The sequence below is a fragment of the Urocitellus parryii genome, chromosome 1 (assembly GCF_045843805.1).
Source record: "Urocitellus parryii isolate mUroPar1 chromosome 1, mUroPar1.hap1, whole genome shotgun sequence".
In the NCBI taxonomy this organism is placed as follows: Eukaryota; Metazoa; Chordata; class Mammalia; order Rodentia; family Sciuridae; genus Urocitellus; species Urocitellus parryii.
The window spans coordinates 36,420,841-36,435,921 of record NC_135531.1 but is presented as its reverse complement, the minus strand read 5'-3'; the positions used below and the strand labels follow the sequence as shown (position 1 = coordinate 36,435,921).

At 36.0% G+C, this 15,081-nt stretch overlaps 1 protein-coding gene across 6 annotated transcripts in view; it reads right to left on the bottom strand.

The window, feature by feature from the left end:
• The window catches only part of Znf131 (zinc finger protein 131), a 30,159-nt gene that overhangs the window by 8,172 nt on the left and 6,906 nt on the right, over nt 1-15,081 (bottom strand). For 4 of the 6 annotated variants that reach the window (XM_026393611.2, XM_026393614.2, XM_026393613.2 and 1 more), the window contains exons 4-5: nt 11,294-11,438; nt 1,069-1,754 (exon numbers count right to left, since the gene is read on the bottom strand). In XM_026393611.2, coding sequence (XP_026249396.2) covers nt 1,069-1,754; nt 11,294-11,438 — 831 coding nt within the window. Of the gene's footprint in view, nt 1-1,068; nt 1,755-11,293; nt 11,439-15,081 lie in introns of those variants that run through there. The other 2 variants (XM_077795631.1, XM_026393617.2) reach the window with 2 other exon arrangements.

Below are 15,081 nucleotides of genomic sequence, written 5' to 3'. Positions count from 1 at the left end.
CCTTAAGGATAGTACATTCTCTGACTACTCTCTACTCCTGTATTCAGTTTCCAAATATTGACAGCAAAAATTCAAATGGCAAAGGATACCATATTATCTGTTTCTACCTAGTTTTTCATTTTCAACTAATATTAGCAAGTGATTCTAGATAGTGAGGGGTCTATAAAAATATTTCACCAAAAGCTTTCTCCAAACTCTAGCATCAAAGAGAAAGATCCCGAATAGTATAGTGTATCTATGTTGTAGTCACCATATCAACAATCTAAAAAACAGCCTTAACCACTACCTGCAATGAGGACTTGGGAACAAGTGTTCAGAAGCCTGATACTCAGCACTTACTTGTTATAGTGGACTTAAGGACTCTCCGAGTTTCAAGCTATTGGTAGCAGGTCCTATGCATGGTTCACGAGACCTCACAAGGAAATGATTGGGGAGTGGGAACAAGGACAGTGAATCAGACAGGGAAACAAGCAAATACAGAATTGTGAGAACCATAGGGCCTTAGACAGACCTTTCTGGAACCTGTGCTTTAGGTCTAGGATGGCTCCCAGGAGAAGGAATAGTATGAAGACATGATCCTTCTTAGCTCCCTGGCTATCCACCAGTCCTGACACATTTGCTGGTGAGAGATGTGAAGTAAGATGGTATATTGCCTATCAACTAGGCCAAAACATAACTAAATGTATGCAAAAAAGTATAAACATGTCAGAGACATCTTATAAATGTACTTATCTATGTAACGTATTAATAGGAAAAATGTAATAACAGGAACAGTAAAATCCCACTATTAGGACTGAATAATTTATAATCCTTAGTAAGTAAATCAGAATATTTTATGTATTTCTTTGAAAAATATAGAAACTGGTAAGGCATAAAAGGGACAATCACTTTCAAAGCTGATAATGATTTGCATTTAAAGTATCAATATTTCAATACTATAAATGCAATGTGTGTTTTGTCTTAGAAAAGACAGAAGTTATTAGTTTATATGGCACTATTTAAAAAAACAATTTAGACTTCATATAAATGTGGAACAAATACACTTTTAACAAAGTATTTTCTAATTACCTGTATGTTTTCTAAGATGCTCTTTAAAATGTCCAAAGTGGTCAAACTGTTTCTCACAGTACTGACATATATGAATTTTTTTCCCAGTTCTTTGCTTCTTACTCACTCCACCTTCTTCAAGGTGGTAACAATTTAGGTGCTGTTTCCATGCGCTCTCCCGAAGGTACCTTTTATTGCATATTTCACACTTGAAACTCTCAGTGGAGTGTGATTTCATGTGTTCCTTAAAATGGTAAAACAATTTAAATGAACGGTTACATTTCTCACAATGGAACAAGTCCTTCACATGTGACAGCTGAAGTTCCACAATTTCAATACCTTCTACCTGTTTGCTTATGGGGTCAGATGCACAGCCATCTTCTTCTTTAATCTGCCCTTTTCTATCACCTTGTCGGTACTTGCTGGTAATATCTGCCAACAATGCTAAAGCAGAATCATCAGAGGAACCTGTGCTCTGTATGTACTTTATGGACTGCTTGGCAGAAGCCACTTCCTCTAATGTTTCCATGCCTTCATCTTCCACTTCAATTGTGCCTTCAGCAATCTCCACCTCAATTTCAACAGGCTCTGATTCTGCAGATGGCAATGACTCAGTGATAACATTTGAAGTTTCTGCAATCTTTCTTTTTTTTGCCTCATTTTTTCCTGTGGTATTTTCCTCTAATGGAGCTGAATTTTCTTTGTTTCTGAAATATATAACATATGAATTAAAAAAATATACAAGATCAAAATCTCAGCAGGCTTTTTTGAAGAAACTGATAATAAAATTTATATAGAAAGGCAGAAAACAAAATTGGAAGGTCTATACCGATTTCAAGACTTCCTACAAAGCTACAGCAATGAAGATAATGACACTGGTGAAAGCACAACTATGAAGAATAATGGAACAGAATAAAGCCCAAAACAGAGCCCCACTTACAGAATAAACTTTTGAAAAAGAGGTTCCAAAGTATTTTAATAAAGGAAAGATAATATTTTAATGGTGGTGCTAGAACATCTGATATCGACATGGAAAATACAAACTACAACCTATACTTCACATCATACATTAAAAAATTAACTCAAAATGAAGCTGGCTTTTAAAAAAACCACTGAAACTATAAAATATTGGAGGGTGGACAGGAGAAAATCATAGTTACAGACCAAGTGAAAACCCTTAAACTTTTATGTCAAAACTAGGCAAAAATGGAAATGATATGATAATGGGGCAGTAAACGTCCAGGATTAAGAAGTATTCTTTCAAGCCAAAGACATGACCTGGAAGTTCCAACTGGAAAGCAACATGAGAGGGGGCAGCTGAAATCAGGAGTTTTCATAGCTGAAACAGACTGTCAGAAGAATAACCTTGAGATCTCTGAAGGGGCTGAAAACACTGGAGGTTTGTTTGTCTGAACCCATGCAGTCTGTGTGTTGTTTGAAACCAGAATCACTTTCTTCCTCCATAACTTCTCTTCTATCTTTCCCTTCCCCTCTACTTTCAAGTGCTTTTAAGGAGAAAGAAAATTAAGGGGAGAGCCAAAGTCTCCCTATTCTCAAGTGGAGCTACAGTCAATATGTACTCACCAAGTATGATGGGAGAAACTCAGGAATGTGAAGAACTCAAAATTTCAAGTGCCTAACTTACTATCCTACCTAGTTCCCTGAGGGAGAAAAGGCACTTTACATTCAACTGATGGGGTACAGGCATGATTCAGAGCAGGATAGGGAAGTTCTCTTGACCTTGGGGGGGTGGGGTTGATTCTATAAACTGCTGTTTCAGTGCTTCAGCATCTAACAATAAGTACATTTACAAGATTTAGAAAGACAGTAATAAGGTTAGAAGTGCCCAACAAGTGTCATTTGTCAAATGTAAAGGGTATATTTAAGAAAGCAGTCAGTTTATACTTTGGCTTTATATGAAAAAGTGGTGGCTCCCACTCTCTGTTGACCAAAGTAAAGCCAACAGGTTAATGGGATCCTTGACTCACTAATGGTTTTGTTAGGTTGAAACCTGATAGTGTTCACTGGGCTGCTGAAGGTGTTCAACCTCAAAACCATGAAAACTAAAAGTAGACACAATGGCTTTGCCCAATGGGTAGAAACTGAGACTGTCCTCATAGCTCTGGTCAACATTCCCTATTCTTAATCTGAGTCACTTATTTTGATGCCCATATAAAGGATGGTTCTCTAATGAAATCAACTGGAATCAAACTGCTAATCACACCTGCACCCAGACTGTCACCATTAATGCCTAGATCCAACTTATTCTGGATGTGCCAACACATTCACCGTCATGGATTGAGCACAAGTAAAAGACCCTGTTTCTGATGTAGACTGCGTGCCAGACTTGTGACACCTACAAAGAGTTGCCCTGTCTCAGAGTGAAAAAGCCATATCACATGGTTTTGTCTCTGGTACTTGAAGGCTGACTATACTAGACTTTTGGCTCCATCTCTAGGCTGTCAGTTGTGCTTTACCACTGTTAACACTTTTTCAGTTTACACTGTTGCTACTGCAGTTTGATCAGCTAGTTCAGGCCACACATTGTAGCCTCTGAAATTAATCTATGTCTTCTGTTCAACTTTTTGGATCACCATCAGTACGAGAGTACTGCAGTTTTTAATCACAAATGCTACTCAGTAATTGGCTAATAACTGGCTAACATTAAAGGTATTAATGGACTTCTCATACTCTCTACCATCAACAGATACTAATATTATGGCGCATTTACAATGGCCTTCTCAAAACATTGATTCAAAAAGATTTCTGTGACTATTTCCCTCACCTCCTCCTTGACCAAAAAATCTGGGTAAGGCAGTTTGGTAATCAAATTCAGTTGTCCACAGAAAGGAATCATCTCTTCTTAGCTGCTTCCTGGGTAATGATGAAGACAAAAAGGGGTAGGAAGGTTATATAATCCTAACTGGAAAATTTAGGATTCTGCCCTTTACATTCTTGGACATGATCCTTTTCTTTTCTCCCAAGAGCAACCCTATGACAATCTGGTTGGTACCTGTTTCAGGTGATATCCTGGTCAAAATAGGCTTAAAAGATTCAAACTTAATTCCAGTTCAACCATCTGGATTCTCTTACTGAACTGACATCATCTTTTTTTCATGAGAATATTGACTACTTGGTTGAATACAATGCTAGCCAAATACACTTACAATGGCCCACATAAGCCAAAGAAACAAAATAGGTCTCTTAATTTTTTTATAAAAATGGCACTCCAGATGAAAAGCTTGGGTAAGAGGAGAGGACTTCTAGAAAACAGGTGAAGTTATAGCTACCAGAATGAAACACAATGAATTTGTGAGAGGTGGAGGGAGAGCAATTACCTTGGCACCTGGGGAGAGAACACCTTAGATCCCAAGAGGTATGGAGGAGGAAGGAACATTAATTATCTATCAGAACCATTCCTAGAGCCCTACCAATGAAAGAAAATGCTCTGATGCAGCTCTCCAACTATTACAAGCATCTTTAAACTGATGCTGAGTCTGCGGCCCCTCATCAGAAGGCTCTGATTATGATCTGATCATCAACTTTCTTAACTTTACTTAGAAGTCCTTTAAAACCACCTACGGATAGCCACGTTTCTGCTCCTTCTAGTGAGGTTTTTGCCTCACTATCTTTCTCATAGCCGACACGAAACCATAAGGTAGACAATTGCCACTCAACTGGTGTTCAAGTGCTTATGAGAAGTAGGAAAGACTGACTGACTGCTCCTAATTTCTCCAAAAACTGCAAGACTCAAATCATTCTAACTGAAGTGGGAATGAAGACCACACTGGAGGCAATGTCAGTCTGTGCCCCAAAATAATGGAGGGCTCAATTATAAACAATATTTTCTTTCCAGGACTCCTAGGTTGCCCAGGGACTGTATTTCTTGTGTACTACCTTGTGTACTTCACTGTACTACCTTCCTTCCCTTTACAAAACACGATGACTTACACCTCAGAAGTGGTTACAAGGGACCAGAAAATGTTTAAGGAAGACCAAGTAGTCCTCAGATGACTGGAAATCTTTCCAAACCTAAGCTACTGCTGGTTAGAAGCTCCTGAGGGAAAGCTTACTGGAAGAATAAGTGACTTATTTATGCATGTCCTGTGGGCAGGATTCCCCTCCACAGGAGTTGTCCAATTAAAAAGGTGGTAAAAATCTGTCTCACTGAGGCTGATGTGATCAGCAATGACAACACTTGGGCTCTGGAAGGCACTCATGTCAGGATCAAATCACTGGCAAGAGTATGAATGATGGACTTGCCCTAGACTTTCTCCTCACGTGACAATGCAGTATATAATTGCTAAAACATCTTGTTACACTTAGCCTAAGGCCAAGTGGTAAAGTCAATACAGAAACTAAAGGAGAAGGCCACCTTTCTAGGAATTTGCTCTGTTGTCTGATTCTAGAAGAGGCCCTGGATGGATGGGTACAATGATTAAGGTCAGTACTAAAGAATGGCCATATCCTACTTACTGAAATTCTATTAATAGTAATCTTGAATCCAGTATGAGAAAACCGAAATGGATCAGGTCCCAGTCCCTACTGGTATATTAATCAAGAGTGACCAATGAAGTGGTATTGTCATGGAAAATTTCATCAGAGGTCAAAATCATATGAAAATATCATCAGGATACAACTGTCCATGGATTGCATGTCTTATAAACAAAGGCACTGAGAGCCTTTCACCTTGGACCAACAATTCAAGATTGCTCATATAGCTAAGGGCTTTAAAAGATAAAGCCTGTCTTCTTCCAGAGTTTAGGTAGATTTACTTATCATCCAGTATAATAAAAATAATGTGCCCTCTAGGACAAAGGTTTCTTAAAGTTCAGGAACTGAACTGCAACTCTACAATGCAAACCACTGAGCAGAGCACACATGTAGGCCCTGTGTCATCCCTATGGGAATTGGGGCAGGGGCAGAAAAGGAAAAATGATAGAAACATAGATCCCACACTGTTTCCTGTGCTATAAGTAATCAAGTCCTTTTTCTTTGAATCAAGAGTTTCATGTCATGTGCTCAAACTGGCTGACCAACCTATTAGCTTGCAAATACGATAAAACCTTAGACCCTTCAGAGTTCTTGATGATAATTTAAAAAGCGGGCAGCAGATTTAACTAGAACTGATATGATTTGAACTTTGCCAAAGAATATAAACAGATGGCAAAATGCACGTGAAAAAAAATGCTCAACACCATTAGTCATTGGGAAAATGCAAACTAAAACAACTATACCTCCAACACCAGCATGGCTAAAATGAAAAAAACCTGATCATATTGAGTACTAGCAAGTCTGTGGAGCATATACTATAATGTATAATGGCACAACTTTTGGAAAAGTCTGGTACTTTCTTCAAACATTAAACATATATTTATCTAGTTATTCCACTCCTAGATATTTGCCATAAAAAAAATGAAAGCATGTCCAAAGAACCGCACACAAATGTTCATAGCCACTTTATTTGTAAAAGCCCAAAACTGGAAAAACCTAAATAGCTACTAACAGTTAAATCAATAAATTATGGTATACTGCCCAGCAATAAAAAATGTTATCTATATATACACACACAACAATGTAATAATTACAGTGAGAGAAACAGATAAGTATATTTCATATTCATGATTACATACATAAAATTCTAGAAAATGTGAATTGATCTATAGTGACAGCAGATCAGCATGGCGAATGAAGATAGGCATAGGAGAGAGAGTGAATTACAAAACTGAGAAACAGTGACGGGTGACGAATATGTTCATTATCTTAATAGTGATAATGGCTTTATATATATATCTGCCAAAACATATTTATGTGTTAAAACTCAAACAGTATACTTTAAGCGTACTTATTAAATATGAAAATGAAAATATCATCAGGAGACAACTATCCATGGATTGCATGTCTTATTGAAACTCCCAAAATATTAAAACCACAATGCTATACCTATATATACCCATCAGAACACTTAAAGCAGAAGTTAGCAATCTCTGACCTAAGTGCAGCCTGTTCTATGTAAATAACTTTTACTAACATAGCCACATGCATTCATTTATATGCTGTCTATGGATGCCTCCATGCTACAATATTATAGTTGAGTAACGGCAGCAAAATCTACATGGCACACAAGTCTAAGATATTTACTATGTCCCTTTAAGAAAATATCTGCTAATGTTTTAAAAATATACCTCAACAATACGAAGTGTTGATGAGAATGTAACAAAACTGAACCCCTCAATGTTATATAAACAGTAGAACCACTTTAAAAAAAAATTTCCAAATGGTTTCCCAAAGTTAAACATATCTTACATTCAGTTCTATCCTATTTCTAGATGTTTACTAAGAGAAACAAAATCATATGCCCACTCAAAGACTCGTATATAGCAGTGTTATTCTAACCTTACAATTCTAACAGTTAAAAGCAATAATAACTTAGACATCATCACATAAAGAAAGAAACTGTGGTATATCCATATTATGGATACTCAATACTGAGTAGTGCAGATACATACTGAGTAGTAGAGATACTACTCAGTAATGGAAAGGGGCAAAATATCACCACACCACCATGCACAAATCTCTAAAGTACAATGCTAATGCTGTGAGTCTATCTATGTGACTTTTACAGGACAGTGCCACTGTACCCAGCCATCTATATGACATTTTAAATAAGGTAAAACTACAGTAATAAAAATCACATTTGTAGTATTCAAGATCAAATAGAAGGAGTCAACAGAAAACCTTCTAGGGTTATGAAAATATTTCTGTATCTTGATTGTGGTGGTGGTTACACCAGTATATACAAAAAAAAAAAAAAAACAAACAAACTCAGCTGGATGAAGTGATGCACACCCTAATCCCAGTGACTTGAGAGGCTGAGGCAGGAGGATTACAAATTTTAGGCCAACCTCACCAACTTAGCAAGACCCTGTCTCAAAATGAAAAAAGGGGTGGTGGTGCGGCTGGAATGTGACTCAGTGATAAAATGTCTCTAAGTTCAGTCCCTAACCCGCCCCCCACCCCCGCCAAAAAAAAAAAAAAAAAATTCAAACTCTACAATTAAAATGGGCAAATGGTTATTACATGTAAATTATACTTTAAGAGGCAGGGAAGAAAACAAAATTTATATGGCAACTAATGCTTTGTAACAAATAACAGAAACCTTCTCATATAGTTTTAAATAAATAATTAAGCAATTCCAGAAAAGCAAAAATAAGGCCAAAGTATGTTTTTAAGTGTCATTTAAAAAAAGTTCACACTATATTCCAAAAACAATCCCATATTGCAAATCTAAGACAAGTACTTCATGCACCTTCTGTATCTGCAAAATGGTTACACAATAATCTTTTCAACAGTGTTCTCTTCAGCAGTCAAGTTAAACACAAAATTTTTATATAAATTATTTAGCTTGTTAAATCTATGTCTTTTGCTCTGATGGGGATAGCCTGTTAATTCTATATCTTCCTTTTTAAGGACCCATATGACTCTCAGTTATTGATTATGTGGTCATTCCTCTGATGACAAATACTGTTATTAATAGGAAATTAATGGCCCACTTTGGAATGCTCCAATTCCCTAATAAGTTTCTGATTTAACATCAACTCAGTATAATCATTTAGAAGACATTTTAAATGACAAACTCAACTTGCATGGTATCAATAATACAAATAATTACAATTTAATTGAAACTAAGCTATGACTATGACCTGGCCACTTACTTTAAAGAGCCAACCCTAACAGAAAGATGTTAAAATGAGAAAAGAAACATGTTTCCTTTAATGAAGCAGTTTTGTTCAAGTGTTGAGGTAAAGTGTAAATTAATTATACCAGTCTTCTTATGCTCATTTTAATGAGTATAACCTAGTGAACCCAGATCCTTGCTCCAGAAATAAAGAATAACAAAAGTGCTGCTGGCAAGAAGTAGTTTTAGAGGCTCCTGAAAGACAAAAATGCATTGGGGCTGGGGATGTGGCTCAAGCGGTAGCGCGCCTGTCTGGCATGCGTGCGGCCCAGGTTCGATCCTCAGCACCACATACAAACAAAGATGTTGTGTCCGCCGATAACTCTCTCTCTCCCTCCCTCCCTCCCTCCCTTCCCTCACTCTCTCTTTAAAAAAAAAAAAAAAAAATGAGTAATTCCTGTCTCAAAGCAGTTGAAAACTAAAGGGAAAATGTAAGGACAATAATAGTATGATTATTGCTTTGCTTAAGCAGAAAATTTAAGTAAAAATATAGAAGTATCTAAGTCAATCTGCTTGGCGCTGTCATGTAAAACTTTAGAGAACAAGTGGCTTGCTCTGGATTGAGACTAGAAAGATGAGTAAGATTCTGTCAATGAACAAGCAGGGAGAAGGCATTCCAAGCAAAGAATAGAGCATATTGCATAATAATACTGCTATACAGCATTCACTGTTTTAAGTGCTTTACACATACGAATTCAAAGGACAGATCTAAAACAGGATAACAATATTTGGAGATCTGATCTCACTTAAGAGCTTATTCTTCAAATAGCCCTAATCATAAGTCATTTATTAAAGACAATCAATGCTGATTGCTTACCCCTGCAGCTACTAAGGTGGCATTACCAACTGGGGCTCCCAAGAAGTTGACCAAAAACTTAAAAGGAAATGGATGGGTAAATGTGATGTCCATAGGGAACTCTGAAAAGCTCTGACTTATTACAGGGAATGTAGAAGATCACACATAAGCACAAGTCTGGGTGCCTGCCCCAAAAGCTTTGTCATCTGATCTTGAGGTTCTACACACCCAGAAAGGAGAGGCTAAAGCTGAGTTGCAATGGAACAGAGGCACGGGGGTGGGTGGGGTTAAGACTCTCCCTGTAGAATATCTAGCTGGTTCAAGACACAATTCAACATGTTACTATTATTTTTACTGAATAGCACAGATGGTTGTAATTAATGTAAGGGTCTTATAATAAATCCTCTAAAAGGTTCTAAATAAGCTGTACAACATGAATACCCAATTGTTTTTACCTTCACCTTCCAAAGACTAAGTATGTGAACTTCATTAAATTTCTCCCAAATTCAATCTGGCCACTGTTACAAAATATGTTCCACTGTTCTGCTGCCAAGAACTTTCCCTATGGGCTGACGACTCACACTCATGAGCAACAGAGGTCATACAAAAAACACTTATTTCTTCAAGATTTAACTACATATCTGATACTGACACATCCACTTACATTCCCTAGTCTACCTTCATTTTGAGAAGAGATGTCCTAATCAGGCATCCCTCTTCAGCACACACCTCTATTTTGCTACCCAAGTTTAGCTCTCTTTATAGGAGAGTACTAATCTGGTTTTGACTGAGACACAAGCATTTATCTATCATTCACAAATTTTATTGAACAACTACTATGTCTTAGGTGCTATAAATACCAAGACCTTGTCAGAAAAAATTGATTTTAAATTGTCTTCAAACTAATTAAAAGAAATGGTACTTATGGACAATTAAGGCCACACAGTATGGTAGACCTAGGATATTAAACCAGGGAAAATGACTCGGAGCTCTTATTCTTAGTCATTATCTTAGATTGCTCCTATTCATTTTGTAAACATGTTAAGGTCTTTGTTCATTATAACTCCTTAATGTTATCTTCGTATCTCCCTAGGAGGAATTTTATGTTTTAATACCAGGAATGGCTCCTTGGAGCAAGTGATGAGATGATACTTAAACAATGAATAATGTAACTGAATACTAGGTTTTTTTTTTCTTTTCCTTGCATTCCAGAACTCAGAGCTAGATGTACCCCACATAGCAAGTATATAGACTTAAATTGAATGCATTTATGTTATTATTCTAATCTGATTATCTCCATACCCTAGCCCAACCTAAGAATTTCATCTTCACCAATTTTCAGTGATTTTTAAACAGTACTGTGCTAGCCTTTGTAAGCCAAACCCTTTATGGAATATAGCATGATATGAATAATTTATAATTTGAATCAACAAAACAGTTTACAGGAACTCACAGAACTCTGCAAAGGGCTGCCTAAACTTCCTTTACCAAAAATACTACTTTAATTCTTAGCAGTTTTCAAACAATAACAGTAAATCAAATGCAAGTAAAAGAACAATCAATCATTATCTAGAAGAATTTTATAAATCCTTAGATATTCTTAATTTTAAAATGTCGGTTCTTTAAATGGCATGACACATACTGCAAATTTTAACTAATAGGGTGAACATGCCTGAATATAACTATCTGTACCACACTCAAGAAATAATTACCTGACTTCAAGGGCTTTAATAGCTTCTAGCATTTGTAGAAATTCTGCTGCTTTCCATACGTCATTGGCTTCTTCTTCTCCTTGTATCATTAGTTTTGCTGTGTATGTGAACTCAATTAAATGACGAAAGGCCATTTTACTAACACCTGTAAAAAATATGTTCATTAGTATGTATTCACATTAATTCAAATCAATATGAATCAATATAGTCAATTACAATATGTAGTAAAGAAAAAAGTGCTTGTAATTTGATTACCAAGTTTTTAAAAAAATTTCCTAGAAAAATTAGCATTAACAGCATAATTCACATGACAGCCACATACCAACACTACTAACACCTCCCAATTGCTGAGGCTGGCTTGGAACTTGAAATCCTCCTGCCTCAGCCTCCCAAGCTGCTGGGATTATAGGCGTGTACCACTGAAACCGGCAAAAAAGCTTTATTAACCCACTTAAACCCCAAGTGTTCAATTCTGTGAATATCTCAATGAAATTGACACTATTACAATAAAAGAGGTTGAAAATCATAATCTACAGTTTGTTATTAATCGCAACTATCTTTATTATTAAATAATGATATTACATAGTTTTTATAAGTGTTCCACATCTGGGACAATGGGACAAAATGTACTTTTTTTTATATCTATGCTTTTCATGTCAAAAGCATGAAATGTTTACTTTGCTCATGCTTATTATGAGATGATCATGTAATTTTTTATTATTAATTTTGTAAACATCGTATACCACATTAATTGAGTCCCAGGAGTAAATCTCACCTGATCATGGGGTATGATTCTTTTAATATGCTGTTGAATTTGGTTTGTCAGCATTTTGTAGAAGACTTTTGTATCTATATTCAGAGAAATTGGTCTACAGGTTCCCCCCCCCCCCCTTGGTGGTTTCTTTATCTTGCTATCAAGAAAACGCTAGTTTCATAAATGAGTTGGAAGTGTTCCTTCCTTTTCAATTTTTTGGAAGAGCTTGAGAAGGACTGAAATTAACTCTTCCTCTTCCTCAAATGTTTGGGTGAATTCAACAATGAAGTCTGGTCCTGAACTTCTTTGTTGGGAGGTTTTTGATTAATGACTCAATTTTCACAGTATGTCTCTTCAGACTTTCTATTCCTTCATGATTCAATAACAAAACCTTCTTTAATACTTCCCCTACATTTAAATGTGTATGTATCTGCTCTGATGATTACAATGTATGGACATCTCTTGACTGTAACCTAGTTGAGAAATAATTTTAGATTTGTACATTCACCTTACAGTGCCTATCAGTGCATTCTAAAATTCAGAACACAAATCAGGAATAAATGGCAAAAGTTATTTTCAAAATTAGGCTTCTATGATTCCCACTTTTCAATTTTGTTTTTAAAAATTGAGGTAAATCTCTATTTCTGTATACTTCTTAATCCTATAAATTATTGCTTTAGCCTGCTAAATCAAGGCTACGGGGAATTATTAAAACAAAGGAAAAACTGACAGATTTTTAGATTAAGAAATGCTAAGTCCAAACTGCACAAAACATATATAATTACAAATGACAAAAACAATTATGTTCTTTGCAACTACTTTATACATCTGAATGTGGTCTATACGACAATGGTAAGAATATTAGTGGAATAGCCACAAAGTGTTTAAAGCAATACCCTGTATTTGTGTAAAGAAAGGATACCACAAAGGAAGTCAGAACTTTCAAGTGTCAGTACCAGTTCCTCCACAATCTGACATGGGACAAGATAATGTCTGAGCCTCAGTATACTTATCTTTAAAATGTCTGAAAACAATGTGAACATTGAAAAGCACATAAAATATACTAATAAGTTTCGTTTCCAAGTAAGCAAACTAAAATGAAAAATAACTGGATTCATCAAAGGCTAATTTTACTTGATTCCTCAATTATTTTTTCCTTGTCCTATTTGTTTTTGCTTTTGGTGGCGCTAGGGATTGAACCCAGGGCCTCACACATACTAGGCAAACTCTATCACTGAGCCACACCCCCAGCCTTCCTGTTGTCATATTTTTATCATGCTTTCTTTATTATACAAAAGTAGCCTATGTGAAACACAACTAGGTTTTGCTGTCTTTTAGGGAGTTTGGACCAAAAATTAAAATGCACAAATAAAGAGCTTTATATAAATGTTTATGTATTTCTTAAAATAGAATGAGATTTTTAAATTTTTGTTTTAATTGTAGTTGGACACAATATCTTTATTTATTTTTTATATGTGGTGCTGAGAATTGAACCCCTTGCATGTGCTAGGCGCTAAGCCCACAACCCCAGCACCGAGATTTGAATTTTTAATCAAAACAGATATGTATCAAGCCTGGCTCAAAATACAAATATTAACAGAATCCTTATAACTATGAAATAATTTATTAAGTGATAAAAATTAAGATCAATCCTAGATAGTCTTACTCCTAAATCTATGGTAAAATTTTAAATAGGATGTTGATGGGACAAAGATTTTAAACTTTTCCTTCCTGGTTGGAAAAATGGTCTGCAATCTCAGTCATTATAGGTCTACGATCTTTTACATAATTCTAAAGTCCCCTAAATTGCTCTTTTTGTCTGTACCATGTATTCACATAACCCCTCTTGGTTATTTTATGCGAAGGCAGGTGGGTCAACTACTGCTTGTTCTTTCAGTTTATATCTTGACTTTCCCTTGTGTGCTTGTGCAGTTAAGGAACTCCAACCCTGCACATTTTAGGCAAGTTTCTACCACTGAACTACATCCCCAGCTCCATATCTTGACTCTTGTTAAAAAATTTGGGGGGCACCAAGGATTGAACTCAGGGGCACTCAACCACTGAGCCACATCCCCAGCCCTATTTTGTATTTTATTTAGAAATAGGGTCTCACTGAGTTGCTTAGTGCCTCACTTTTGCTGAGGCTGGCTTTAAACTCAGGAGCCTCCTGCCTCAGCCTCCCAAGCCACTAGGATTACAGGTGTGTGCCACTGTGTCTATCTATATATATATATTTAGTTGTATATGGACACAATATTTTTATTTATTTATTTTTACGTGGTGCTGAGGATCGAACCCAGTGCCTCACACATGCCAGGCAAGTGCTCTACCACTAAGCCACAGCCCTGGCTTAATATATTTTCATCAGAATGATTTTGCTGAATCCTTGGGTTTTCATATTAGAGATCTGTACTATTTTAGATAAAAATTTTTAATACTACCAAGAATCTCATATTAGGATTATGTTATTTTTTCTTGTACAAGTCCAAAGGTCTGTTGACAATCTTCAAAAAATACCCTCTATCTGGAGAAGTTTCCACATGCCATATACTATTAATAGAGCATGTCAAGAACTGCAATATAACTGTGGAGAATTAAGAGCACCTGCTCCTTGCAAAATGGCCTATAGACATTTTTCTCTTTTAACAACCAGCACTATTATATTCAGGAAAACAAAATCTGAAGTTAGGAACAGAAAGTCATCAAAGGAAAATTTCTTTAAAGAAAATGAAGTGTTTACTGTTTCTCTTGGTTCATCTGTACATTAATCTCTTGTTTTTTAATCTATGCACAGATAGATTAAAAAATAGATTTACTGAAACATCATGACACTACTGTTGTTCCCTAATGAATTTCATATAGCCTCAATACATTTTATACCTAAAGATTATTTGCTCAGTATTTTGCAGCAAAAGTAGACAGCCATAAGCTCATTCCTGCCTATGCAGCATCTTCAGCCCTTATTTTCTTCTGAAATTCCTGATCCTTATCAATCATTTAAAGTTGGTCATTATATAGAGACCCAACAGTAAAT